The sequence below is a fragment of the Mytilus trossulus genome, chromosome 8, assembly GCF_036588685.1.
Source record: "Mytilus trossulus isolate FHL-02 chromosome 8, PNRI_Mtr1.1.1.hap1, whole genome shotgun sequence".
NCBI classification, from domain to species: domain Eukaryota; kingdom Metazoa; phylum Mollusca; class Bivalvia; order Mytilida; family Mytilidae; genus Mytilus; species Mytilus trossulus.
This window is the reverse complement of record NC_086380.1, coordinates 69,618,702-69,646,013: the sequence shown is the minus strand read 5'-3', so window position 1 is coordinate 69,646,013 and position 27,312 is coordinate 69,618,702. Positions and strand designations below refer to the sequence as shown.

General features: G+C 31.1%; 1 protein-coding gene and 2 non-coding genes across 3 annotated transcripts in view; all 3 read right to left on the bottom strand.

Annotated features, from left to right (window-relative positions):
* The window catches only part of LOC134681342 (clustered mitochondria protein homolog), a 36,810-nt gene that overhangs the window by 8,485 nt on the left and 1,013 nt on the right, over positions 1 to 27,312 (bottom strand). Inside the window, exons 2-29 of the mRNA XM_063540921.1 lie at positions 21,889 to 22,136; positions 19,780 to 19,951; positions 19,195 to 19,338; positions 18,559 to 18,671; positions 18,135 to 18,204; positions 17,699 to 17,783; positions 17,023 to 17,101; positions 16,326 to 16,476; positions 15,661 to 15,797; positions 15,263 to 15,354; positions 14,720 to 14,822; positions 14,220 to 14,340; positions 13,829 to 13,920; positions 13,296 to 13,336; positions 12,673 to 12,727; positions 11,836 to 11,914; positions 10,411 to 10,516; positions 8,823 to 8,913; positions 8,300 to 8,462; positions 7,170 to 7,297; positions 6,765 to 6,842; positions 6,228 to 6,298; positions 5,123 to 5,195; positions 4,327 to 4,488; positions 2,485 to 2,548; positions 2,089 to 2,179; positions 1,644 to 1,830; positions 730 to 921 (exon numbers count right to left, since the gene is read on the bottom strand). Of these exons, the coding sequence (XP_063396991.1) occupies positions 730 to 921; positions 1,644 to 1,830; positions 2,089 to 2,179; positions 2,485 to 2,548; positions 4,327 to 4,488; positions 5,123 to 5,195; positions 6,228 to 6,298; positions 6,765 to 6,842; positions 7,170 to 7,297; positions 8,300 to 8,462; positions 8,823 to 8,913; positions 10,411 to 10,516; positions 11,836 to 11,914; positions 12,673 to 12,727; positions 13,296 to 13,336; positions 13,829 to 13,920; positions 14,220 to 14,340; positions 14,720 to 14,822; positions 15,263 to 15,354; positions 15,661 to 15,797; positions 16,326 to 16,476; positions 17,023 to 17,101; positions 17,699 to 17,783; positions 18,135 to 18,204; positions 18,559 to 18,671; positions 19,195 to 19,338; positions 19,780 to 19,951; positions 21,889 to 22,136 (3,188 nt within the window). The remainder of the gene's footprint in view (positions 1 to 729; positions 922 to 1,643; positions 1,831 to 2,088; positions 2,180 to 2,484; positions 2,549 to 4,326; positions 4,489 to 5,122; positions 5,196 to 6,227; positions 6,299 to 6,764; positions 6,843 to 7,169; positions 7,298 to 8,299; positions 8,463 to 8,822; positions 8,914 to 10,410; positions 10,517 to 11,835; positions 11,915 to 12,672; positions 12,728 to 13,295; positions 13,337 to 13,828; positions 13,921 to 14,219; positions 14,341 to 14,719; positions 14,823 to 15,262; positions 15,355 to 15,660; positions 15,798 to 16,325; positions 16,477 to 17,022; positions 17,102 to 17,698; positions 17,784 to 18,134; positions 18,205 to 18,558; positions 18,672 to 19,194; positions 19,339 to 19,779; positions 19,952 to 21,888; positions 22,137 to 27,312) is intronic.
* Positions 4,030 to 4,103, bottom strand: LOC134682244 (small nucleolar RNA SNORD59). Its single transcript, XR_010100881.1, has one exon. It is a non-coding gene; the product is annotated as a small nucleolar RNA SNORD59 (small nucleolar RNA).
* Positions 11,432 to 11,505, bottom strand: LOC134682245 (small nucleolar RNA SNORD59). The gene has a single exon (XR_010100882.1). It is a non-coding gene; the product is annotated as a small nucleolar RNA SNORD59 (small nucleolar RNA).

Genomic DNA, 27,312 nt, shown 5'->3' with positions numbered 1-27,312 from the left:
GACTTTGCCAAAACCACAGATCTAATATCCATGTACATACAAGTTTTTCTCAATCCACGAAAATTGGTACACATGAAAATAAAAGAATCCATAGTATCTTATTTAAAGTCATAAGAAACGAGTGACAGGTGAAAAATAATTCTTGAACCAATGCATACAAACATCATAAACTTAGTCTTCTGTACTCGAATTTATCATTTTTTCGTGTAAATTTCATATAATCATCAATTTTTTTTCAATCAGTCAGTGTTGTTGTGAAAATATGGCAGGTAATTAAAGTTCGTGTTTTGAAGCCGAAGTTTAACGATTGTCACCTGTTTGTCAACAATTGACGAAAAATAAACAAAAAAGCATGGAAATTGAGCACGTGTTTAACATGTAAATACAGATAATAGTTTATTTTAAGGACATCCATGTGTATTGTGGTCACCGGATTTTTACGAGATGGGTCACACTGAGGTCACTTTGCATACGGAATATATGTCCGGGGAATTGCTTGCTGGAAGGAAGCAATTCAAATAAAGTAAACTTCTTCTAAATATGAATAAATTGAAGAATTTTCTTCAGAAAAAAGTATATGTACATAAGTTTTATAATGAAAACTATTCATTGAGTTATAAAAAACATATGCATTATTTTTTTTTGACTTGAGGTTTCTTATGACTTTAAAGAGAACAAGACGTTAACTTTTTTCATTTTTGATTATTTTGTATATACTGACACACTCACCTCTCCATATTCTCCCATGATATAATTAAGTCTGGCCAGTAATCGTAGACAGGCAGCAATCTCAGCATGCATGGGTCCGTAGACATTGTTAAGTAAGTTCAAGGCTTCACTGATTAGTTCATAACCTTCCCGTAACAATCCTTGTTGTATCTTAGTCTGTCCACTGGTGAAAAAGTGGTAAGCATCAGTGGCCTGCAACAAATACAACAAATTATTACTGTGAACATGGGAGACACATAAGAAAATATTCCTTCATCAATTTTAATTTTATTCTTATTTAAAATGATATACGATTTACATACTGTATTATATACTATTTCAAAAGTAGGGGGATAGGAGGGGTCCTGATCCCCTAATCCCGGATTTAAAAAAAGAAATCCTGATGTTCCAAATTTAAATAAAGCAAATCTAGACATACCGAAATCAGAAAAAAAGGATTCCTGGATCCCAAAATCCAGAGCTTAAAACGCCCAATCCTGGAGTAACGATGAAGGTCCTATCCCCCTCTCAAAACAAACTTTCATTAAGTAGGCTTCATTAGATATTTTGTCAATTATTGAACTGAATGTGAACTAGAAAAAAACCATTTGTAGAATTTGAGTAAAGGGCTCTATTTGTGTAAATTCTATTTAAATATTCTTATATAATAACTTATTTTCACAAGAATTATCATATATCTACACAAAAATAACTTCACATGGATATTCCATTACATGAAATGAGAGTGAAAAGATGAAAGAATTTCAATGGAAAATTTTGTTTCAACATTATACTATCATTGTAAAAAACGTTATTTTAAAAACAAAGAGGCTACATTTTAGAAAGTACATTGTTAATGCAATTAAAAATATCTTCATTCTAAATGTTTAAACATTTTTATTTAAACAACAATTTTCTAGTCTTAAACTGCATACCTTAGGATGAACATTTTTGACAATAGGAAAGACATTGATTATATCATCTTCATAGAACACTTGTTTATTCTTGGCATCTAAGTTATACTCCTTCAACAAGATCTGAATTCCAACCTTTAGACAGAACTGTCTCAACAGTGATACTCTCTGTAGGTTATACCTTTCTAAGGCACTATCTATAGAATCACTGAAAGGAATAAAATATACAGAGTTACAACTAAAATTAGAGAATGGAAATCAACTTCGGTATGTAAAATATACATATAGACAAGGGTAAAACTAAATTTGCATTCTTATAGACAATTCCTACATTTCTGGCTATTAACAAATATATTATATGTTATTCAGGTCTAAGACAGGGTATATACTGTGACATTCCCAGCTAGAGTTTATATCCCCCGAGCCGAAGGCTATATCTATACTACTGATATCAGATAAAACTTACCAGTCTAATGTGTATTGGAAATAATCTTGGACTTCATCCACAACTTTCTTCCAAATGGTTTTGGGTGTATCATTAACCCATTCTGTGTTATCTAATAATAAAGGGACACAATAAATATGTATGACAAAACCTCAGAAGTTCCATGTAAATATAAAGTAAAGTATATGCCTAATCCTTCTATGATTTTTCCAAGAAATGACATAGTTTTGGAAGTGGTAATCAAAAGGCAATTTTATAAAAAATATTAAATAAGTGATAGGTATTTTTGTAACAGCATAGAAAATATTACAGAAAAAAATCCTTAAATTTGATCAATGATCGATGGTGTTGTAGAAAATGTGCCTCATGACCTCAAAGCAATTATTTCTGGAAATGTACTTTCTTCTTAAAACTTACCTATACTAACTAATACAGCTTTATTTTTCCTGTTGTTCTTTCTTCTGGCTTTCTTACTCTGTAACTACAAACACACAAACCACAATTAATGAGAAATAAGAAGCAACAAAATACTTGAATTTTATCTTCCCTTCAACTACTAAAAATTCTAGAAAAGATGTACTGTGGACAAGGCTTCCAAAACGGTCATATATTCCGGTCATTTGTATAATGTCTGGTAAAAGACCGGCTGGGCAAAGCATGAAACGGTCATCTACTTTTTAGTTTCAAAGGCTTTTTCGGTCATCTTAACATATAAATTCACGATCTTTTTGACCCAACATTTTGCCTTTAACAGCCATACATTTCCGGTCATAAAAGTGACATGATGATTAATTACTATCAAAACTACCCCTACTTCTAATTTTAAACAAGGCTAATTAGTTGTTGGACAGCTGAAAACTACCTGTTCAGGTGACAGGTAAACTATTTTCAGTACCGGACATCGTATAAATTAATCGGTCCATTCCCAATTATTTTCGTACATTTCAGCAGCGTGTATCTAATTGATTTAAAATATATAATAAATACATTTATAAACATGATTTAATAAATCATTTAAAAAGGTTTTAAATGAAAAATCGCCAGAACTACGTTGTATGAACAAGAACACGTGTGCGCATGTGTACAGGTGGGAAATTCAATTATGCATCCTACATTTCTTCAAAAATGCTAAAACTAACATTAATACCTGTATCTAACGTTCATTTCAAGTATTTTGTTGAAAAAATAACGTGGAAAGAGCTTCTTCGCTCAGTAGTTCTATGTTAACGTGCACAGGTTTTACGTATCCGTTTATGGTCCATGTTTTACCATTGTCAAGTCAACATCCGGTTTTGATAAATGTGACTTTAAAAAAGAAAATAAAGTTCTAGACAACTTCATTTTGCACAAATAAAGAGTCTTATGCAGATATGAGCCATTGATGTGCACACTTTGAATGATGCAATGCCAATTTTAACAGTTTATGTCAGAACATCAAATTTATATCAAAGTAAAGTTTAATATAGATTTTAATTTAATGTCAATCATGGGGATGGCCATCTGATTACCATAATTGCCTATTGTGACTTTGTCTTAGGGATTTAAATTCGGATCAGATATAAAATGTCCGGCTGGCTCAGAAAAATTTTGGAAGCCCTGACTGTGGATTCATTTATTTTCGTGGGTAACAATTTTCGCTGTTTGAGGAAAACTTATATATTCGTGGATATTTAATTTCGTGGTTTTGGCCAAGTCTACACTCATTCCTATAGAAAATTTGCAATCCGTTGATCATTTGAATTCGTGGTTCTCCTGTACCAAGGAAATCCCCGAAAATTGGTATCCAATGAATATTAATGAATCCACAGTATAAGGATTAGGGGGCATTTTAATAATAATCCATGGGTATTGGGACTTTCGATCCTTTAAACTTTACAATCATTCCAAAAATTCCAACTACCAACATCTCTACTCAATTTATTATAATCAATTAAAATTAATCTCTTCTTTTAAAAATTCAGGTCCATTCAGAATCAAAATTGTCTTCATTAAATCTCAGAAGAACGAAAGTCTTGATTTGTACTCATCATAATAGACCAATGAATTCTAATGCTCAGTGTTGTATACTTTTTAAAACAATATTTCAAACGTTTCAAGAAAAACAACAAAAACTTTACCGTTTGTCCCATGCTTTCAATAGTACACATAGTTAGAGTAAGTAAAAAGAACTTTCATTATTTCAAATTTGAATTTCAAAAGAATTTTGCAACTAAGAATAAAAATAACCTCTTATTCAATATCAGAACTTATTGTGCTTACCTCCTCAGCAGTTATCTGAGCATGTGGAGATGGGAAAGATCCCAGGAAACAGTTTAGAAAATGGCTGACAGCAGACGACAGACTCATCATGTCAACTCCCTGCATATAACTCTTAAACAAACGTTTAGCTGCCCTTGTAATTAATTCTGCTACAACAATATCCTGAAAATGAAACAAAGTATTGTTCAAATATATTTTTTTTACCTACAATACAAATTTTCTTCATAAATTCATCTCAAACTTCTCTTGTCATGTTTGTTGCGTGGCTGTTACCCACTTAATTCAACCATTCTGGATTTCTTCTTATGAATTGACTAATATGTTCAAATTCATAAATTTCCTTCAATTGAAGGTACAAAAAGAAAACAAGAATAAAACAATTATTCAATTATCCAGCTATGACTTATGACAGAAATACTGAAATGCATGCCTTACTTTTGGACTACAGAAAAAGAGAGAAAATATTCATGTCCATTCAGAAATCAAAAATGGTCTTCATAACAATTCAGAAGACATTTGGTTATTTAAACTCATCATTATGGACTAATGAATTTGAATCCTTGGTATACTAGGAATATGTGAATTTGTGAATTTCAGTTAACATCATTTTCTTTTTATATAAATGTATGTATATAATATAAATTTTCCTGAAACTTAAATACTACAAAGAAATCCTATAACCATGAGCCTCATCATAGAGTTTTTGATTATGTGCTTACTTTACTGTTTTTACTTTTGATTATTTGGACACCCCCATGAGAGCCTCAACTATATCAAAGCCTTATTTCATACTTACATATACATATGAAACAGATGAGTATTTGGACATGACATCTGCAACTTTACCAAGGTATCTCATATTTATACCCCTACAAATAAACAATTTGTTAGAATCAAACTTTACCAAGGTATCTCATATTTATACCCCTACAAATACACAATTTGTTAGAATCAAACTTTACCAAGGTATCTCATATTTATACCCCTACAAATACACAATTTGTTAAAATCAAACATGTAAAAGTGTCCACAGTAACACATAATGTATTAAATGCCTTATGCTAATTCAAAAAGAATCTCAAAACAATTGTGTTTGTATTGATTCATTTATGTTGCATGATTAAGAAAAAGTAAATAGTTCAGATAAATAATAGCATGATAAAAGTTTCATGGATCCCCACTAATAAGCATTTTTTGTCTGTCCAATGGCATTTTGTGATGGCTAGTTTCTATTGAAAACTGACAATCCTAGTCAATTAAGATTGGAGTCGAGTGCAGCTGGGTAGCAGGGTTCAAAATCACAACCTCAGTGTTGACTGGCTAGTGCTTACAGTAGTTACTATTTAGACCACTTGGCCATGGAGGCCCTTAAACTGTTTATATCATGGTATGTATTTGTAATAGGTACTGTTAAAACATACATTGAACATTAAAATATCCTTCCTATACAAGTTTAACTGTTTAACAAGTCCATTCAGATAAAAAATATAAAGCATCAGATAAACAAAAGTCATTTACAAATTTTTCATCACTATGGACAAATAATTTTTTTCAATATTTAAGTAACAAGAATGTGTCTGAAGTAAACAGATGCACTATCATTTTCTATGTTCAGTGGACTATGAAAATGGGATAAACTCTCTAGTTTGGCATTAAAATTAGAAAGATCATATCATAGGGAACATGTTTACTAAGTTTCAAGTTGATCAGACTTCAACTTCATCTAAAACTACCTCGACCAAAAACTTTAACCTGAAAGGGGACAGACAGACAAACTGACAGACACACAAACCAGAAAACATAATGCCCATAAATGGGGCATAAACATTGGTATTCCATGAATAATAATGATTACAGTTGGTCACTGCATAACAATCTGTACAGGTTCTGTTTTGACTTACTTGTTATGCATTGCTTCTGTCAGGGTTAGACCATCAATGGGTGAAGATGTATGATCCATACAGTCATTCACCTGCAAATAATAATATATACTAATAAAACATTGATTGTACTAAAATTTAAAATTACTTTATAAACCCTTCTCTTAACCTTTTCATATTTCAGGAATATTTTTTTAAAGTTTAAATAGTGAGAATTATTTAATGGTATCTAACACAAGTCCATTCAGAATAAAGAGATCATCAAGGATCAGAAGAACGAAAGTCATTTGTGTATTTTTCATCATTATGGACTTGTGTAGTTTTTTTTTTAAAGTTTTTCAATACTTCAGTTGATTATATACACTGTATGGTTAACTTTTTTAAAAGCATATGAATATCAATTTGTTTTACCATTAAAAATATAGCACTAGTAGAGTCTTTACTATAAACTTTTTTAATTTACAGGCCAGAAGCTGGAAACAAAAAATAGAATATATTGTCCGTTAGAATGCTGAGCCCTTGTGGTGCTATCTGGCAATGTTTACATGATCAACTTACCAATGATGGAATCTGATGAAGCACTAAAAATTCAGCTGCATCTTTGACTAGTTTCTTTTCCTTCTTAAACGTCTCACCCTAGAAAAAACAAATTGAAAATTCAAGGAAAACAAATAATCAACTTATGAAATTTGAAAAATTCATAAACTATATTTTATATACCTTTAATTGCAGGAATGTAAAACAATGGAACATATAAAAGTACTACACATTTTATAAAAGAATGAATAATTTTTAAAGCCAAGTATTGTATTATCATGCAAAATTATAGGAAAATTAGTAACCCAGTTGAAATTCTTTCAGAATTCGCTTCTTCGTCCCTCCACATTTTGAATCCCTTTGATTGATCCGACATACATTTTTTAAAATTTCAATGTTTACACAATTAATTAATCCATTATTTACCTCTGGTTCAGCATGTTTGACATGTGACTGAAAGACATCGGGGTTAAAGGTTATACTGAATTCTGTATCACTCAGTGAACCAACGGCTTGAGCAGCTTTCTTCACTATATCTTTACTGTTTTCTTCAACTGAAAAAAACCATTTCATAATGTTTAATGGTTGATTTAAATCAATTCCTTTTTTTTTTCTTTTAAATACTTGCATCTTGACAAAAAGTTTTATTTTCTAATTTTTATAACAAAGCATGTTCTTGAAAATATGAAACACTGTACCTTATCACATATTTTTGTTATACATAATGATATCGACCACAAGTCCATTCAGAATAAAGAGATCATCAAGGATCAGAAGAACGAAAGTCATTTGTGTATTTATCATCATTATGGACTTTTGTGTTTGTTTAAAAACATGCATTACTATACCGAAGTAAATCTGAATACTGATGATTGTTTTTTGGTTTTTTTAAATATAGAGTGGGGTGCTCATTTTCGCCACATCTTTCCATGTTTTCTACAGTTTATGGGCAGGTCTAAATGTTTTTGAAGTATACTGATATTTCTATATGAAGATAACTTCAAATGCAAAATATTCTAAAGCTTGAAAATGGGTTTGTTTGAATAAAATCATCTGAAAAGTTTGATTAAAGGGTGTATGAAATTTCCAGATGTTTTGTCGATGGGGTACACATATTCGCCGTTTTTACACATCTATTTAAAACCAAATAACCGCAGCTTTTAACAATTTTTATCAAATCAATTGTATTATAGACGAATAGCAGATATTTCAAAGGTGTAAAGAATTCAAAATTAGGGCATTCAGTCAAATATTTACTTAGAAATACTACTTTGAAATCGTGTTTTTTATTCAGGAAATTGTCAGAAAATCGTTGTCCGTTTTTCGGTCACTTTCAGTAGGAGCCGTAATTTTGTCTCAGTTTAAAAAAATATCATATTTGTTATAAAAATATAATTTACCGGTACATTTCTTCCATTTCAGCCATCCTTTGAAGTTTTTACACCTCAAAATCCTAAAACGGCGAAAATGAGCACCCCACTCTATATGGCTTTGAAGTTATAAAAATTTACAGGTTTTTTGTTTCAAAAATCTATAAACTTAATTATCAAACTTACATGTTTGCCCATCACCAGCAGTGAGAGCTTCTACAATTTTTTTGGCCTCATCAGTTTCGATATCTTCGTCTTTGTCTTCCGAGTCACATGTCTCACTGTGTCCATTCGTCAAAGGCTTAGGTTCTATTGACTTCATGTCTTTTGTTTCTTCTTTCTTTGATTCCTAATAACGAGAATAAAAAATACATTTGATGATTATGAATTGCAAAAACCAACTCCCTGAACCTTTACAATAAATTTCACTGACCCTGCTGCTTAATTAGCCAGAAATTTCAGAATTTAAAGCATTCCGAGTGATATGTATTCAAAAGCAAACAGCCAACCTTTGTGATTGGCTAACATGCTGAATCATGGAATACGCTCAATAAAATAACATTTTTTTCATCCATTACATGTGGATCGGTACATTTTTGCTTATAACTTCTAAGATCCATCAAATTATTTGACCTCATTTTTGGCTTCTTCTTTGCTTCTTCTAACATACGAAATGTCAAGGTTATTTATGAAAATATATGAAACTCACTGTTTGATCATCTGTTTTTTTGTTTTGTCTCTGTAACTGTAGTTGCTGGAACTGGTAGGCTGCATGACGTACAAAGGCTACATATCTAGTTCTATAAATAAATGTTAATTGAATGAGAGAACTGGTAGGCTGCATGACGTACAAAGGCTACATATCTAGTTCTATAAATAAATGTTAATTGAATGAAAGAACTGGTAGGCTGCATGACGTACAAAGGCTACATATCTAGTTCTATAAATAAATGTTCATTGAATATTTAATTTTACGAATATGATTTTTATATTTTACTACTGTGTAACAAGGGTACTCCATTGTGGAGGAATTTTCATAGACAAGAAGAAAAGAAGAATGAGATGATCCTGTATTCAAACAAATACCACTTTTCATAAGGAATATTTTTCTAGATTTTGGTAAAAATAGGTCATCCATGAATTTAAGAATTAAACAAAATAAAATATTCCATTAGTCTTGATCTTTTTTTTTTTCAATGTCTTGCCTTTCAAATAATCAATATTTTCTTAACACAAAAAATTGACTTGTAATCTTCTGATATTTCAAGAATATTTTAAAATTTTAAAACAGTGAGATATATCTCAATATTATACTGCAATCAGCTATTTTACTATACAGATAAAGCTATACGTATAAACGTTAGCTTTATACGTCAATGACCCCAACTAACCTATAAGCCCCGCCTCCTTATTGTATTTCATCAACAACGACACGTCACGACCATGACAACGTAAAGTAACAATGGTCAAACTTTTATGAATTTAAACTTTTATGTCTTCAAATTGGTTATTTATATACCATGATTATCAAATGTTATTAATTAAGTTCATTTTCTCTTTCTAATTCCTAACTATGTCAATGTCTTATCGCCTGGACTACGCTCATAGGGGAATACCCCAAAATGGTACCCCAAGAGGGAAATTCCAAACACTTTTTTTAACAATTTTTGTTATATGTTTTTTTTCATTTTTCATTTTTTTTTCTCGATTTCAGTATAAAAACAATATACGTATAGTGTCTTGAAATATGAAATTTATTTGTATTCGGCACGAAACGGGAAAATGCTCGGTAGAACCTCACATTTTCCCGTTTCTAAGCCTCATACAAATAAATTTCATATTTCAAGACACTATACGTATATTGCCTAAATGTCAGTACACAAGTCCATTCAGAATAAAGAGATCATCAAGACTCAGAAGAACGAAAGTCATTTGAGTATTTTTTCATCATTATGAACATGAGTGTTTGTTTTAAAAGTAAGCTTTTCAACGAATCACCTCTGATTTCAGAGTGGTTGAACTTGATAATGTTTGATATTTTCAGTTTAAAAGCAAATTAAGGAGATATGTTTTCCTGTATCTGTCATAATTAAATTTGTTTCATAAGATTAGTTTAAAACTTTAAAATTTTCAAAAACTTCTCTGTGAACCAGCCATCTTTATCAAATTAATAAATTTTCAATACGGTTATGAGGTGCTGAATAGACAGTAAAAGAAAATGGTATTTCTTTACATGAAACATCAACTTGATCAATAAACAATAATTATAGTTTCTGTGAATATACAAGATAACTTACTCTACAAATGTTTCTATTAATTCTTGTCGTAGACATGCTAATTTGTGTCTGAACTGACGTGGGAATCCCATCTCTGTCATTGTTTTACTTAATTCCTCATCTTCAACTGTAAATACAACAGGTTATAATCAGAATAATTAAAAATACACAATGCAAAATTCATATATGTTTAGGACATCATGTTCAAAATGTGTACATTCAGAATAAAACCATTCTTGAGTACAAGCCTATTTGTCGTGAAGAATCCTGAGAATTTATGATGGCACCAAGTCTGGAAAAACTCATGAACATATCCATAAAAGCAGGTGTACAACTTCAATAAGAGTACATTTTTTTTGGTAAAGTTTCAGGGATCTCTTTTAAAAAATATCATGACTACAGGAGGAATTAATAATACAAAATGTGAATCCCCCCTCTCTCTACTGGTTTTGGCTTTATTCAACCCTGTTCTAACTTATGACAATATAACTGATATAAAAGGTACATTCAGAATCTAAATGGTCTTCATAATAATTCAGAAGACATTTGGTTATTTGGACTCATCATAATGGACCAATAAATTATTGTGACCTTTGTATACTATGAAAATAAATATATACAATATGGACTCATTATTATTTGTAAGGTACTAATTTTCACGAATTCTTTTGGTACCTTTACTTATTACTACACCGTATAATTTTTCTGTTCTTTCTTCTGGCTTTCTCACGCTTATCTTTTAATTTTGAAATCACAATTAATGGGGAAAAAGGTGAGACAAAATATGTAAGTTTTTCTCTTTATATTCTAAAGGAAGGCAAAGTTTCTCCGAACGCCCAAACCCCTTGATCTCCTGGTATAGATTCAATTCAAATTTGTTAGCTTGATTTCTTTGTGTCGAGGTGGTTTTATTTTGGTTTTTTTAAATACATAAACTTGTAAATTGCTTGTCTGGGGATATTAACAACAAATCTGCTTTCATATAGCCCAAAAATTAAAATTCATCTCATTTTTAAAGGTGCATTTAATTTATATATTTAGGTCCATTCAGAATCAAAATTGTCCTCAGAATAACTCAGAAGAACGAAAGTCTTGATTTGTACTCATCATAATAGACCAATAAACCTAGGTTTTACATGTATATCAACGTATATATAATAATTTTCCTGGATTCTGTTGAAATAGGTTTAAGTTTTACACCAAATTTCATATAGCTTGCTGTTCGGTGTGAGCCTAGGCTCCGTGTTGAAGACCGTACTTTGAGCTATAACTGTTTATTTTTACTAATAGTGACTTGGATGGAGAGTTGACTCATTGGCACTCATACCACATCTTCCTATATCTATTGTTATATCAATCAACAATATACTATGTATCAGTGAAAGTTAAAGAGTCCACAGTGTATATGTATGGAGTTTGTTTTTCTCATAACAAGTTAAGACTTACATTTAAGATAGTTTGGATCTGGAGGAAAAGTTCTCAACAAATCTAAAATATAATGTCGCTGATCATTTCCAACTATACCCTGCAAAAGAAATAAACAATTTTGACATAATTTCACTACAATAGATTTGTTTGAAATAAATTTCTCAATAAACCTTTTCCCAGACTTTTCACAAAAATTTCATTACATTTGCGATGTAAAATCTTAATATCAGAAGTTTAAAAGTGAGACAACTACCTAACTGATCCTTTCGTCCAATTTGAAGAAAGAGCCAGAAATGGGATATAACATTTAAATCAAAATATAATTTGGACTCTAAGATTCTAATAGAAAAAGGAAAAAAATATTAAGGTCCATTCAGAATCAAAATTGTCCTCAGAATAATTCAGAAGAACGAAAGTCTTGATTTGTACTCATCATGATGAACCAATAAATTATATTTTCTTGGTCTTCTATGTAAATAAATTTCAATTCAATACCATTCTTGAACACTAGATAATATAAACAAGAATATGCGTCCATCGTACACATTGTCCCATTTGTTCTATATATTTTTATGTTCAGTAATTTATGAAATCATAGTCAAAACCATAATAGGGCAACATTAAAAAAAAAAGTTCACATCATTAAGAAAATTAATTTAAAGTTGATAAAGTTGTGACAACAAATTTAAGGGGAACTTCCTCCATCAGAAAAGTTTACCTCATAGAGGAGGGGGAAAAAGATGTTGATTGAAACACAATGTTTCCCTTACTATCAAATGACCATAATAAATTTGTTTTAGAGTTTTGGAATGTATTAGGTACAATCAAATTATATGTAATAGTAAAACAACAAACCTTGCACTCCAGTGATGAATATAACTCTACTGCCTCATTCTTTTCATTCAAAACACTGCAAGGAAAACAAACAGTTACTAAAATCGGAAGTCAAACAAAAATCATGGCTGTCCTATTCCATTCTTTTTTAAATTTTGCATTAATTTTCTAGTGGTTGTTTCATGTCTTTTTAGCAAAATTTTCCTTGTGCACATTGTTTATGAAGAATTTTCTCTTTTAGTTGGGGGGGCCCTGGTGGCCAACAAAGGCGGATCCAGGGGAGAAGGGGGGGGGGGGGGGGGCCCTTTCGTGGGAAAAATTTGGTTGATTATATAGGGAATCATTGAAGCATGACTGGAGCGGGCCCCCCCTTAGGAAAAGTTCTGGATCCGCCACTGGCCAAGTACTCAAACTACTGTATCACAAGACATGAAATAGCACACTAGTGGTGAAATAGGTGTTAAACAACAATCACTGAATCAATTATTTTGTAGTTTGCAAGCACACACATTAGGGTACCCATTTTTTTTTAAACTTTCAAATTGTCTTCAAATTTAACTTCTACAACCAACATAATTAATTTTAGTGGCTTGCAAATTATTTCTTATAAATCAACTCTTAACAAAATGTAAATTACAACTCACTTGTGAGGTCTTATTTTTAATTGACTAGATGTTTTCTTCAACTGAAAAGAGAAAAGATATAGTTGGTAAGTGAATAAATCTAATACTTTACTTTAATGAAACAAGGCAACATATTTATTTTTACAGAATATCAAGATTCACAATTTTTAACTTAATAGTTATTACGAACAAGCAAAAAAAAATCATTTTTAACTGTAAAGTATCCTTTGGGACAGAATTATTATCCACCACACTTTGACAAAGATCGAAACCGTTATAACATTATTAAGTAGTGTGATAATAGAAATACCTACCAGTTCTTTATATTTGTCATTGGTTACGACAGTTTTACCAAAGTCTATAGAAATACCTACCAGTTCTTTATATTTGTCACTGGTTACGACAGTTTTACCAAAGTCTATAGAAATACCTACCAGTTCTTTATATTTGTCACTGGTTACGACAGTTTTACCAAAGTCTATAGAAATACCTACCAGTTCTTTATATATGTCATTGGTTACAACAGTTTTACCAAAGTCTATAGAAATACCTACCAGTTCTTTATATTTGTCACTGGTTACGACAGTTTTACCAAAGTCTATAGAACCATATACTACAGACTGTTCTTGTTCTCGCTCTAAAATACCTGTCAAAGAGAGTTAATACTTTAACTTAAAACCTTATGGATTCTGTAAAAATCTTAACATTGATTGGGTATATCTCTAAAATTATTTTGTTTGAAATTATTTTGGTAAAATTGAGAAATAACTTTTCCTTGTATTATAATCTGAATATCAATTTAGTGTGATCATAGGGTTTTACACTGAAAATTGAACACCCAAATTATTTTTGCAAATTACCTTCAAACACAGCCATACATTTTTGTTGAAAAGAGCTAGATGTAACACACAATTACAAAAAACGTCACTCAGGGGAGATAATTACCTGGAATAATACTCTGAGCAGTGACCCTGTAACCTCTGTAGTCAACAACAACAGTTCCCAGAGTGTAAAGTCCTTCATTATCAACACTGAAGTAAGCTCTCACTCCCTGTAGGTCATTACCCTGTAAATACACAAACAAAATTTGATTTACACTTTCTTTTTCATATCATTTGATACGAAGGAATAAATTTGCCTGCATACTGTTTAAAAATTATTAGAGAAACAGATTCCACCATCAAATTTCCAAGTAATACAATATTTATCCACCCTCAACAGTTAAATTTAAGGTCTCATACTCGATGCAGTGGTAGAATCTTTATTTATTTATCAGAAAAGAGGACTGAATATGTGAATATGATGTCCTAAGCATTTAGAATGTGAAATTGTGTTGGTGTAATGTGTGTGCATGTGAAAGTCTTTGTGCCCACCAGGCATCATTTAAGGAACAATAATTTTTTTTATTCTGTAGATTTTTGTTAAATGTATAAATGAATACGTACAGGAGCAGTATATGCAGCTGCATCTCCACCAAAATCTTTGTAATGATCTCTGACATCAAATCCAAGACTGAAGAAAATGTTGTTCCAAATAAACATCTGCATTCTGAAAGGTAGAAATGACAATGGTAAACAAAGGCATGCAAGAAATCAATGGAATATAATACACAATAAGTTAAGGGCTATTCAAAATTGTTTGTGGTCAAATGGGGATGAAAGGCATTTGCACTAATTAATTGAGAATCGTCAAATTTTCTTTAGAATTTTATAAGTAAAATCCTTTTAATCTGGAACAACAAGTTAATAAAATTTCAATTTCTAATATTCCTTTAATTAATATCATGTTTAGAAAACACCTTATAATTGTATTCTATTTTACATTTCATCTGGGATTGCTTAGGTTATTTACATTAACCCATTTCTTTTTTTATATTTACATAAAAATTGGTCAAATTTTGCATCCCAAATTTAAGCTGAAGGAAACAGTTCTAGTTAGCAATTGATGCCCATTTTTACCATTAAAATTTAATATCAACCATGACTTACTTAGCCTCTTCTCCCGGATTAATTGCCATAACATTACCATCTATAACAGCTGTAGCACCTCTGGTGGCAGCACCCACAAAGTCACTGTGAACCTGAAATATAAACATATATTTTCAGAACTGAATAGGCTATTTATTTCTGTAGTAAATAGGTTATGAATTTTCAAAGAAATTTTCCAGTAAAAGCTGACCAATAATAGATAATGCAGTGAAATTATTAAATTTTCCAAACTTATATAAAAGCATTATACTCTTATAATTTACAATTACAGATTACAGGTCTTTTCATTTATACAGTGTTTTTAAAGAGTAAACTTGACCTAAATAATGGTAACTGATGATAAAGAACGTGTTTTTTTAAGTTTTATCTGAACAATATTGGGTTTTCTGTGTATTAACCTTAAATATAGCTCTTTCTCGTATAAGCCTCTCTGGAAGTGTTTTCCGCGGTAGTTCTCTGGTTGTTTGTATTTCTTCATTCCAATCTCTGGTCTGACCAGGAATATGTTCCTCATACCCTAATCTTGTGGAGAATGCTGTAAATAATGTGTAATATTATTAGATGCATGCAATAGTACAAATCAAATCTCAAGACACATTTAGTTTTCCACTTCTGCATGGGATTGATGTGAAACAATGATGTTTTGTTTTCTCTGTATCCAACTTTGTTCTTGGTTGATGTATAGACATGATAAATGTGTATGTATGTCATTCTGAACTAATTATAACAGTTCCGTAAACTTTGAAAGCAGGAAAAAGCAACAGGTCTTTAGCTGCTTTCTTGAATATTTGTTTGATATGTATCCGTGTTGAAGGCCGTACTTTAACCTATAATGGTTTAATTTTTAAATTGTTATTTGGATGGAGAGTTGTCTCATTGGCACTCACACCACATCTTCCTATATCTATTTTTATTTTGTCTCAATTTCTTTTATTCATTTTTTCTTAAGTATTATATCCTTTTTTTCGTATGTATCCAAGATTTAAGCAAAACAATGTCATTTCATTTTTTGTGAATATAAATAGGTGCTTGAATATAAATGGAATTAACCTATAATACCAACCATCTTCAGCTCTGATATAATCTACACTATGTTCAGGCATTGGAGCCATCCAACTATACACTTGGTATGGTGTTGTCATTCTTTCAAAAGGATGTTTATTGGCCCTCTTCTTTAACAATACATTGAAATTCTTTTTGAAAGCTGGACTAATCTGAAATAACAATGCAGATATTGGTTTATTTTTTTTATCATGCAGCATAATGATAGATTATAGAACCACTGATTGACAGTAATTGCATGATCTACTCGTTCTATCTTGTTTCAACAAAAATGCGCTTTATTAAACAAGCATTCTGCAAGTATTATCTTGCAATACATATAGTCCCCTAATGGTTTCAAATTCATTGTACTGGAACAAAATGCCAACTTGATCTGTTATTTGTCATGGTGTAAGCTATAATACAAACATCAATGAAATTGAGAACGGAAATAGGAAATATTTAATATCTTCAAGCATGATAAAAATATCAAAAAATTGTTATTTTAGTGATTTTTTTAAAGTCCACAACAAAATTTGAACTTGATCTGTAACTTGTCTTGAAAAAACAATACATTTAATATCAAATCATTGTCTTCTAGCACAAAGAAAGATTGTGGAATAATGATTTGCAGGACTGACAGACATGTGGAGTAAGTCCCCTTCAATTTTGTCGGTATGGGACTAATAAAAAATTTAAGACTTAATATTTGATCCTACCTGACTAAGGAGATCTATGAGAGAATGTGATAAATATTTCTGTTGAGCTGATCTTGGATTAAATTCATCCTCTGTTGATCTGAAACATTAAGAATGGAGAAGCATTTTGTATGATAAAATGGTACGAATTTTGTATCATTTTTAATATTTCAAATGTGATTTATTTTGATATGTAGTTAATCAGGTGTTGAAATATTGCTATATGCTATTATTACAATAGCTGTGTTTAACATGAATATACAGTTATCTGTCTTGATAGACTTCACTTTGCGTTTCAAATAATGTCAATATTAAAAGAATCTTCAAAAAGAGTTTCTAGACTATAAATGTACATTGTTGAGGACATAAATCAATGGTTTTACACATTAACTTATTAAAGTTACTACCATTAATTAATGACCACGTAAATAATTGAAAATCAATAAATTTTAAAAATTTGATAGTTAAACAACCAACAATCAATCAATGAAAGAACACCATGTTTTATTGTTTTCCAATTTTCTCACCAAATAATTTTCTGTGATTTTTGCAGTAAAAATATTAATAATATATCATATATACTTGTCAATCCAATATAATACAATATAAGCTATATCGAAAATTGCTGGGATATATTTTAAGACCAGTAAAATATCAAAAGTACAAATAAAACACATGACCTGTGTCAATTACTTACTGATTTACATAAAATCCTCTTGTGGATGCAGTTATGTGGTACTTTTTTTCTTCTAACGTGAGCACATATAAATACAACAAATCACCTGAAATAAATAATATACTTTTTTATCATAATATTAATACGTTTTCAAGTGGAAAAAAACACATTTGAACTAGACAGGGGAAAAAAAGGAAGTTCAGTTTCACTTATCAAATCTCAGTAAAAACTCTGCATTTTTCTTGCTTGTTTTTACTAATATTGTAAACAAATCTAATTTAACTATTCAACACATTATTTCTCAAATATTTTCAAACTTCATACCTGCTATCCTTCCCTTTCCCCCACAAGACCAAACTATTACCCTATAAACACACCTACTACGGAGGAGATGCAGTAGATCTCTTGAGCTTAAAATCCCCATGAACACTATGGTGATGACATAAATGATACTAACCATGCATTTTTCTGTTGCCTGGTGGTGGATTCCATCCACTATAAGTTAATACTTTAATACACTGTGGACCCTGAAAACATAATTAATTGAAAAACTTATATATCAAAGATGTTTTTGAGAGTTATTCCCCCTTTCTTTACATGATAAAAATAACAGGAAGACGTGATAATGAGACAACTATCCATGAAAGTTCAAATGCAAGTAATTATAAGCAACCTTATTCAATTATAATCCATGTATCTTCTTTCAGTTCTTGTATAAGTCTTGGATCTAGGAAACTGTCATGAGGCAATTTCAGGGTGTTTTTTTTTTGTGTATTTTGATATTTTTTTTTCACACAATAGTCAATATGAATGCTCTAAACTCATTAAAAATATTAAGAACAGAAGACAAATCTAGTAAAACTATGTTGCCAGTATCTAACCTTAAGTTCCTTGATATTAGGATGTAGAGGTAAGAGAGGCCTTTCTTTACTATTTGGCATGATAAAATCTGGTGGTGTACAGTCAATAGATTCTGGCTTTGTTCGTTTCTTATCTGGAAACAAGACAAGAGAAGTTATAATCTAGTTTGGTAATTCTTTACAATAATTTTCGTACATGTTATTGTTATATAAAACGTCTCACTTAAATTTACTATAAATATATCTGTAAAAGCTCTAAAATGAAGTTTGTAAAATTTATCATATCAAGTTCACATGCTTTTTCTGTAACGGAAACTGTGGGGTGTCAAAAAGCTTGTATAACTGTCTTCTTTTTTCTTTTTCTTTTATGTTTATTTTACAGACCATTTTACTCTACCAAAATTAAACTAGAAATATTCTAAGAATTTATATCTTCAAAATATTACATTTCAAAAACTAAATGGTGTTATTTCTTTCTTTTTAAAAAATCTTTCTTATAAATGGGAAATCAGTTAAACATCATTATTAAAAGAGATAAATTGCTGCACCCAATTATTAATACTATCAAAGTACAATTCACATAGAACTGAGACTCCTGGAGTACAATCTCCAAGAAACATTAAGCCATTTCTATCTTGACAGATGTAATCTCCTTACCTAGAATGTCCCCAGATGTGACAACATTTAAGAAGGACATAGAGTTACAGTCTACACCATTGTAAGCATCAGCTGGGTCTATAGATTTAAGCAGATCTCTAATATGACGGACATGGATTCTAGCTTCTCTTACTGTGTACGGCTCTAAAAGTTAAAAGGTTAAAATAAGTTATTTGTTACATGTATGAAGTATGATTTCAATTACTAGAACATTTTTGAGACAACACTCATTTCCACTTATGCACATTAAAACAAACTATACAGAACTTGCTAAAACATTAATAAAAGGAAAGCTGGAGATAATCAGAAAACTGTCTTAAATTTCATGAAAATTTTTTTTTTTTTTACATACATCAATATAAAAAGATGTGGCAATGAGACAACGTTATATACATTTCAAATTTTGTGGCAGTGAGACAACGTTGTATACAGTTCAAATTTTGTCTTAAACTCATTAAAACTTTAACATGCCTCTAAATAGATCAATGTAAATCATATTAGTAATGAACTTATTTTCATCACACCCAAAAAAAAAAATTCTTGCTAGAAAAAACTGAAGCACAAAAATATTTTATGTATTTATACCTTCAACAACTTTAATGATGGATCCTTCCTTCAAACTTTCAATACTTTTCAATTCAGCAAAATTATCTAGCGTGGTTCCGTCGAGCTGTATCGAGAAACATGTTCTGTGACAAGTATCTTCCCTGTCCATAAGAACTTGGTGGATTTCTTGTACCAGCTCCATAGAACTCACCTAGAAAATAAAACCGTCGAGTCAGCATAATTAAAAGAAAGAGACTTAATCGGACCATTCCATGTAAAGGAAATCAGGGAGACAGTAATAATTTTATTCATCAAATATTTCTATGATTTGTTTATAACTACAGAGAACTAATTACAAATGGGCTGTTCCACTGTTTAAAAAAGAAGAGTATTTACAAATTCAGATCTTTTTGACTACTTTCAGTACTATTGTGCTTTTTTTATGGTGATCATTTCTGAATAGAAGAATTCAGAGTGCCTGGACTTATGAAAGAAGATATGGTCTTTGTGTCAATGAGACAATAAAGCAACAACACAAAAATAGAACATCTAGGCCTACATTTTAAAGAAGGAATGCTTTATTTAATACACACATTTTCATTGACCTGCATTTAAATTTCTCTATAGCATTTCAACATAAAGAATTTTTCTTGTAAACATACATTTTTTTAAAATTTTTAGGTGTATAGAGCAAACAAGCTACATTGTCATGATTGTACCTAGTTACAAATGAGAAAACTTCTTATAAACACTTTTCTTTGCTTTCATCAAAAAGAGTGCAAAGGTTAACTAAACATAGTTATCAGTAAAGTGATTGATCAGACTGATAAAGCCAACTTCACATAATACTTTGTTAGGGTCATTATCTATAACAGGTAAACACTAATCCACAAGAGGTCACATCAAACTTTTGTATGAAGTGACTAGTCATGCTAGTAAAATGACGAAGATAAATAAGGTTGATACTTTATAAAACATGTGGATGCATTTATTTTCATGGATACGATTTTTTTGTGGATTAAAAAAATGTTCTCTCATGGAAATTTGATTTCATAATTTTGCCAAAATATGCATACAAGCATACAGAAAATTTGTTGATGTACTTTGTTCAACATTTCAATACTTTATCTATCCACAAAATAATTGGTGTCCCATGAATAACAATAAATCCACAGTATTGCATTTAACTCATAGAGCACTCAGCTATCTGCTTGAATGTTACTGAATGAATAAAATACAAATTTTCAAACTTTGCATTGCAAAATATTAATGAATTTAAATAACAGCAAATGAACAATGCAAATAATCTGAGGTCTTCTTTAAACAAAATTATGTATTTTTTCCAGTGTAGTAAATCACATTTTAAAAGTTTAATTTGGTTAAATAAACAATTACATAACTAGTACTTTTGATATCAAATAATGACCCAGGATCCTGACGTGACATATCATTCTCACTAAGCATCTTAGTAAACGTCATTCCTCTTTACTTATAAAGCATTGTAAAGAGGGCTTACACCACGGGGTATCCCATAATACCTAAAATCATTGACTTAACATCACCATAGATTAAATAAAAGATGTTTGATGTAGCATTCGGGATTCAAAAGTGAAGAGCGGTTAGCAATCAAAAACATGCTCTCTTTCATAGATAAATGCTTGAATCAAATGAAAGAAAATAATCTGAATTAAAATGTGACCTCAAGTTAATCAGGATTAAAATGAGAATAACTAAATATCCAGTTTAGCTGCTGTTTTTTAAATCTATGTTAATCTTTTTTTTTTTAGATATGACCTTACATGTGCGTCTGGACAAAATAGTTGGTAATTTATTATTGCATATCAGGGTGATCCTTGGAATTTATTTCCTTTGGTTTTACCTGTATTAAATTTTGTAGTCACAATTACGCAGGTTTATTATTTTACAATTAAATCTGTGGTGTCAATCTGTTAATCGAAATGAATGTATTACACATAAAATGTTCAAAAGAATTTTCTTTCTAACATGCCAAAGTAATATAAGCCCTTGTCCAGTGGTTTTTCATAACCAATAAGATCTGACAAAATATATTCAAAAATCACTTCCCCTTCCTTTGCACAAAAATCTAACAATAATTTTAATATCAAACCTTAAACCATGAATACTCACTGGTAATTCTATGCTTTCGCTCATCCCTGGGACAACTATTTTGACATTAAATCCTGTATCTTGAATCAGAACCATCTCTTGTTCTTCCTTCTCTTCCTTCTTTGAATCATCCTCTGCATCTTTCTCAGTTTTTTCTTCTTTCTCTTTGACTGGGCTCTCGTCTCCTGATGAGGAAGATGAAGTAGACTCATCACTCAGTCCGTTCATCACAGGACTACTTGGAGCCTTATCACTGTCCATTGTATCTCCTACAATAGTAAAGACACAATATATATAGACGGTCGGTAAAAATCAGAGGGCTTGAAAGCACTAAGAGAAAGACTGTATTCAAAACCATTTACCTTGTTCCACACATGGTGAAACTCTCCTAAAAAGAAATGATTTTTTCAAAAGGTTCCCATTGTGACAGGACACGTCAGGTCAGGTCATTGACTTGTACTTGTACTTGTACATCCAACATAGTCAAAGAAAAGCCCCACTTTTGCCAGAGTTTTATTGCTGGTCAGACGAAGACCAACAGAACAACATTTCTATTCACCAGTCACCCTTGGGATCTGAACTCCTGGAGATTCCATTAGATTTCACAAAAACATAAATTTTGGTCACTTTGAGATGTAAATTTATGTCACTGTTTTTATTCGTGCAAATATAAATCTTTTTCACATTCTCATCATGTGTATTTAATATTTTGGGTAAAAAAAAGACCACTACACACATACCCCTTAGACCTTAAAATAAGCAACATACATTTTGTAATGGCCCTTTAAACCAGTTCAAAAAGATGTTGCAAGGGATCCATTGGGGTTTCATTTTAAATAATAAAAACAAGTATATGATTTGGGGAAATCTAGAACAGATAAACAGACTGGAAAACATACTGAACCCTTCTTGCACATAAAATGTCAGTCAAAGATGCAAGAAAGTAAAGGTGTCATGGCCAAAAATATTGGCCAGTTTGGCACATTCTGCAAGTTTTCTAAATTATTATTTTTTAATACTGTTGCTGCCAAGTGTATGCATTAGCACGAACAGAAAAAACATGATATTTACAATCATTTCCTATTTTCAGTGTACAATATTACATTGGGAAAACTAGATAAAATTTTAACTTGGCAGTCCTAGTTACTTGTATGAAATAAATCCTGACCCAATGTTATTATTAAATCAAAATCCTGGTCACTTGAAATAACAAAAGTACATCCTATCAAATATTTTCTGTAATAATACAATGAAAAGAAATAACATTTTTATTTTTAAGGAAATTCACAGAAACTTGATCAACTGATGATTGCCATAATAATTTACACCCTTCAAAATCTATACAGTTAATATCCTGTTGTACAATTTACTAAAAGTGCATTCAACCTTTTTAAATTTTGAGTGACTTAGAAAATGTACAAAAAATTATTTCAATTTCAGCTATTAGATCAATTATTAAATCTTTAATTTGGTAACAGGCAGCTAAATAATTCTAAAATTCTGGGTTTTTTTGTGAAAAAATGAAACACAAAAAGAAAAATTCAAATCTTGAAAAAAATCTACAATGTTGCAAAATAATCAGATAACATGTTACAATTTCTTTGACACAAATCATACAAACAAAACCAAAATTGTCAAGTTTCACAAGAAAACAATTTATTCATCACCTATCTGGTGGGATCATCTCTAAAATCACAAGAGACAAATTTTACCACCGAACTTCTGTGTCTGACTCGTTACATTAAACAATGACCGTATTTTGAAAAACCGTTACATTCCAATGATAACTTAATTGTCCCATTAAATCTTTTGTACGATATTGTATTGTGAGCTTCACACCTGTAATTAACTGGCCATCATGCGAGTACTTTATAGCGTTTTAAATGAAATACAATATACTAAGTCAAAACACTAAACAGGTGTGTGTTCTTCAATATAAAATAATAAAGTGGGTACAAAAAACATTTGAAGTCATTTCTTAAGTTCTATTTCAGTCTGCTTGAAACTTGTAATTTTTATCAGTATCCTTATAAGTTCTCTCCAAGTCTACCTAGCATGATGGTCCAAAGTGAAGGGGTCAAGGAAGATGAACTAAATATTTGATACCAACAAGTGAAAAAAATGACTGCTCTCAAGTTTCATCTAGATGAATCCCCTGTTACTCCTATTGTAAAAATTTTGGTAACAGTCCCTTCAATGTTAAAGATACAAAAGCCTTGAAGGTGTAATTATATTTATAATTCACTGTTTTTCAACAGGACATGTTGGGGTTATGGGTGAGACAGCAATCCAACAACATATTTACAAAACATTTGGTTCCATGTTTCAATGGTCTGATCCCAAAGTTTCAAAAGAAATCAGTATCAATTATACTGACAGCTTTCTCAATTATTCTAAAAATGACTGTTCCTATATCTGTATATTTATCATCAAATCATTAGTCAATATGACTGTAAATAGCTTGACTGTTGTAGACAGATAATACTGGAAAATCATATATAACCAGCCTCACTGATACAGAACAATATAACTGAAAATCACTTATCCTTCGCTTACATTTATTTTCAAGTACATGTATGAATTGTGTCCGAAGTTTAAAACACAATATATATCCTGGTATACAAGTACATTTGCACCCAGCTGTCACCATTTTAAACCTCTCCAGACTACACGAATCAATTATATTTTTACAGGACATTTGGTCTGGTAAACATTCTAGCTTTACCAGACCGAATGAAATTTTACCAGACCATTTTTTTTTACATCTAATTGTATATTATCCGGAAAAAAAAACACAAACATTTGACTTTGTTGTGCCCTACCCCTTCCCAAAATGCACAAAAACAAAATGATGTAACAAGAGGGTATATTGTTATGAAAGTTGTGCACAATTGCTTAAATGCATTTCAATGACGAGTAATGTCCCATATTATTGGATTTTAACAATGTTTGTGAACTAAACATAATTTAGAGTTTCTGTATAAAATATTATTTCCTGTTTCGTCTTTCTTTTTCATATATATTTTGGTTTTCAATTCTAGTGTTTATATTTCATAGCTGAATATTGTGATCTGCTTGGATTTTTTATTCATTTATTGTATTTAATCGGCAAACCTGGAATTGTCCTTATCCGTTTCCAGAATCGGGTCCAGTTTTTACCGGTTTATTAACATTTACGGTTATGCCAATGATGGCAGCCATTGTTGTTTTTGACAGATATGTTTTTACCCGGTTTTACACATTTATGGTTGGTGATTTTCGGCATAAAGCTAGGCCAAAATTAAAAATATGTTTAAATTATTTTTTTCTGAAAATAATTTGTTTCCATTTTTGGAAAGTGCTTGAAAGCAGAAGGATTGATAATCTAAATAAATACACTCTAAGCACAAACAACTGATAAGTGGCCTGGACTGGACAAGTCAAACCATTCATGTGACCATGCTATGACAATCACATCAAGTTTAAAAAGAAAAGAAAAGAACCTGCCTTCCTGGTCTGTTTACAAAGGGTAGACCCGGGGAAACAGACATTCTTTTACATGTGGCCCTAGCGGTTGAACAAAATAAACATCGTTGTGATGAATAATAAAGATGAAAATGAATTTGAGATCGTTTGGCAATTTTTACTAGAATGTTAGAAAAAATCCATGAAAAAAACACCGGACATTCGGACAGGAATTGAACAAAATTTTACCAGACTGATCCATTATTCACCGGATTTGACCGACAGTCCAACGTATTTTGTGTAGTCTGCCTCTCAAAGGTTCAGAGTTTGGGACACTTGTCCAATTAGTCAAAACCAATAGAATGCTTGTCTGACAAGTGAAATCACATTCTTCAATCATCAAAGTTGTTATTTTTCACTTAACTGAATGTCCAGTAAGCAGTCAACATGATCAAGCAATTTTCTAACCTTTCCAGGGATATAGAAACAGATAAATGACAGCTATATATAGAAAATAAATGTTTTGAGTTCAAAATAGTAGTCCTTCGTCATACAAGTGATGTTGAATTTGGTACATGGTATATAATGACATCATACAATTACAAGTTTTATCATTCGACTCATTTATATGCTGTTATCTAGCATACTTGCTTTAAATGAAACACGCAAATTGTCAAGCAAATACGTATTAGTGTCTTAATGATGCAGAGATAAAGTCTATTCGGGGACAGATTTTCTTGCTGCGTTGAAGACCCTTTGGTGCCCATTGCTGTTTTCTACTCTTTGGTGGGGTTGTTGTCTCTTTCACATATAAAAGTTAAATTCCCCTTTTCTATTCTCAATTTCATCACAGAACTTGTCATCTTTGCTAGCCAAGATTAAGGATCTGCGTCGCTCCCAGTCATCCTTGGCAGGTTAAGTTTGATTTAGGGATCCAGAAGGTAATAATTTTCTTTAGAGCCAGTTGTTAGTTGCTGCATCTAATTAATAAGTGCCTTAAAGATGATCATGTGGAAAATGTAAAACAATTGTCACATGGGGAATGTGCAACACTTCCCCCCCCCCCCCCCCCCAAAGACATTAGTGATATTTTTGAATGTTCTTTCTAAAATTGAAGTGTTACACCTAGGCTTGCTCCACATGAATACAAATGTAGGAATGTTAACATAAATGTATTTAATACATATATGCTTTTCTGCTTCACACAATTTGTACACTGGACACAGACTTTTACACCTCTAAACTAAAGAGTATTATAAAAAGTACTATCACTGGTCACCTATGAATTATGATGTAGTAGAAAGTAATATCACAGAAATACTGAACTTCAAGGAAAATTCAATCAGAAAGTCCCTAATCACATGGCAAAATCAAATGACAAAACACTTCAAACGAATGGACAACAACTGTCATATTCCCGACTTGGTACAGACATTTTCAAATGTAGAAAATGGTGGATTGAACCTATTTTACAGCACTAAATGATTGATGTGGTCGTGAATTTTTTCTGTCGCTGACCGCCCTAACCTATGTAAGTACCGACTTAATCTTCCCAGGGTGATGATGAGTGAATCAAAACCCTTGGCTACCAATCTAAGAGTACTAATCAACTTTCAACCACAACTTGACTTTACCAAAATAAACTGACCAACTAACTATCAAAATCAGATTTTAAAGACAATAATTACAGTACACGAGACAGCAACCCAAACACAAAAATGGAGAGCAATATGCAGTTAAACATCAAACTCAAAATTGTCACAAGACAAGGCTATGAAATACTCACTCAGAAAGAAACAATCAACAAGCTAAGTGCCCATTCATGATCAGTACCCTGTAATTGTTTTAACATCTTTGTCTGTTGGTCTCAACTCTCATAAATTTGCAATCATATTAAATCTCCCTTCTTTAATATATAAACACGAAAAAACTCAACAACTGAGGCTATAGTTGTTTTGTTTTTTTTAAGATCTCAAACCTCCCTTTCAATCATCATAAACA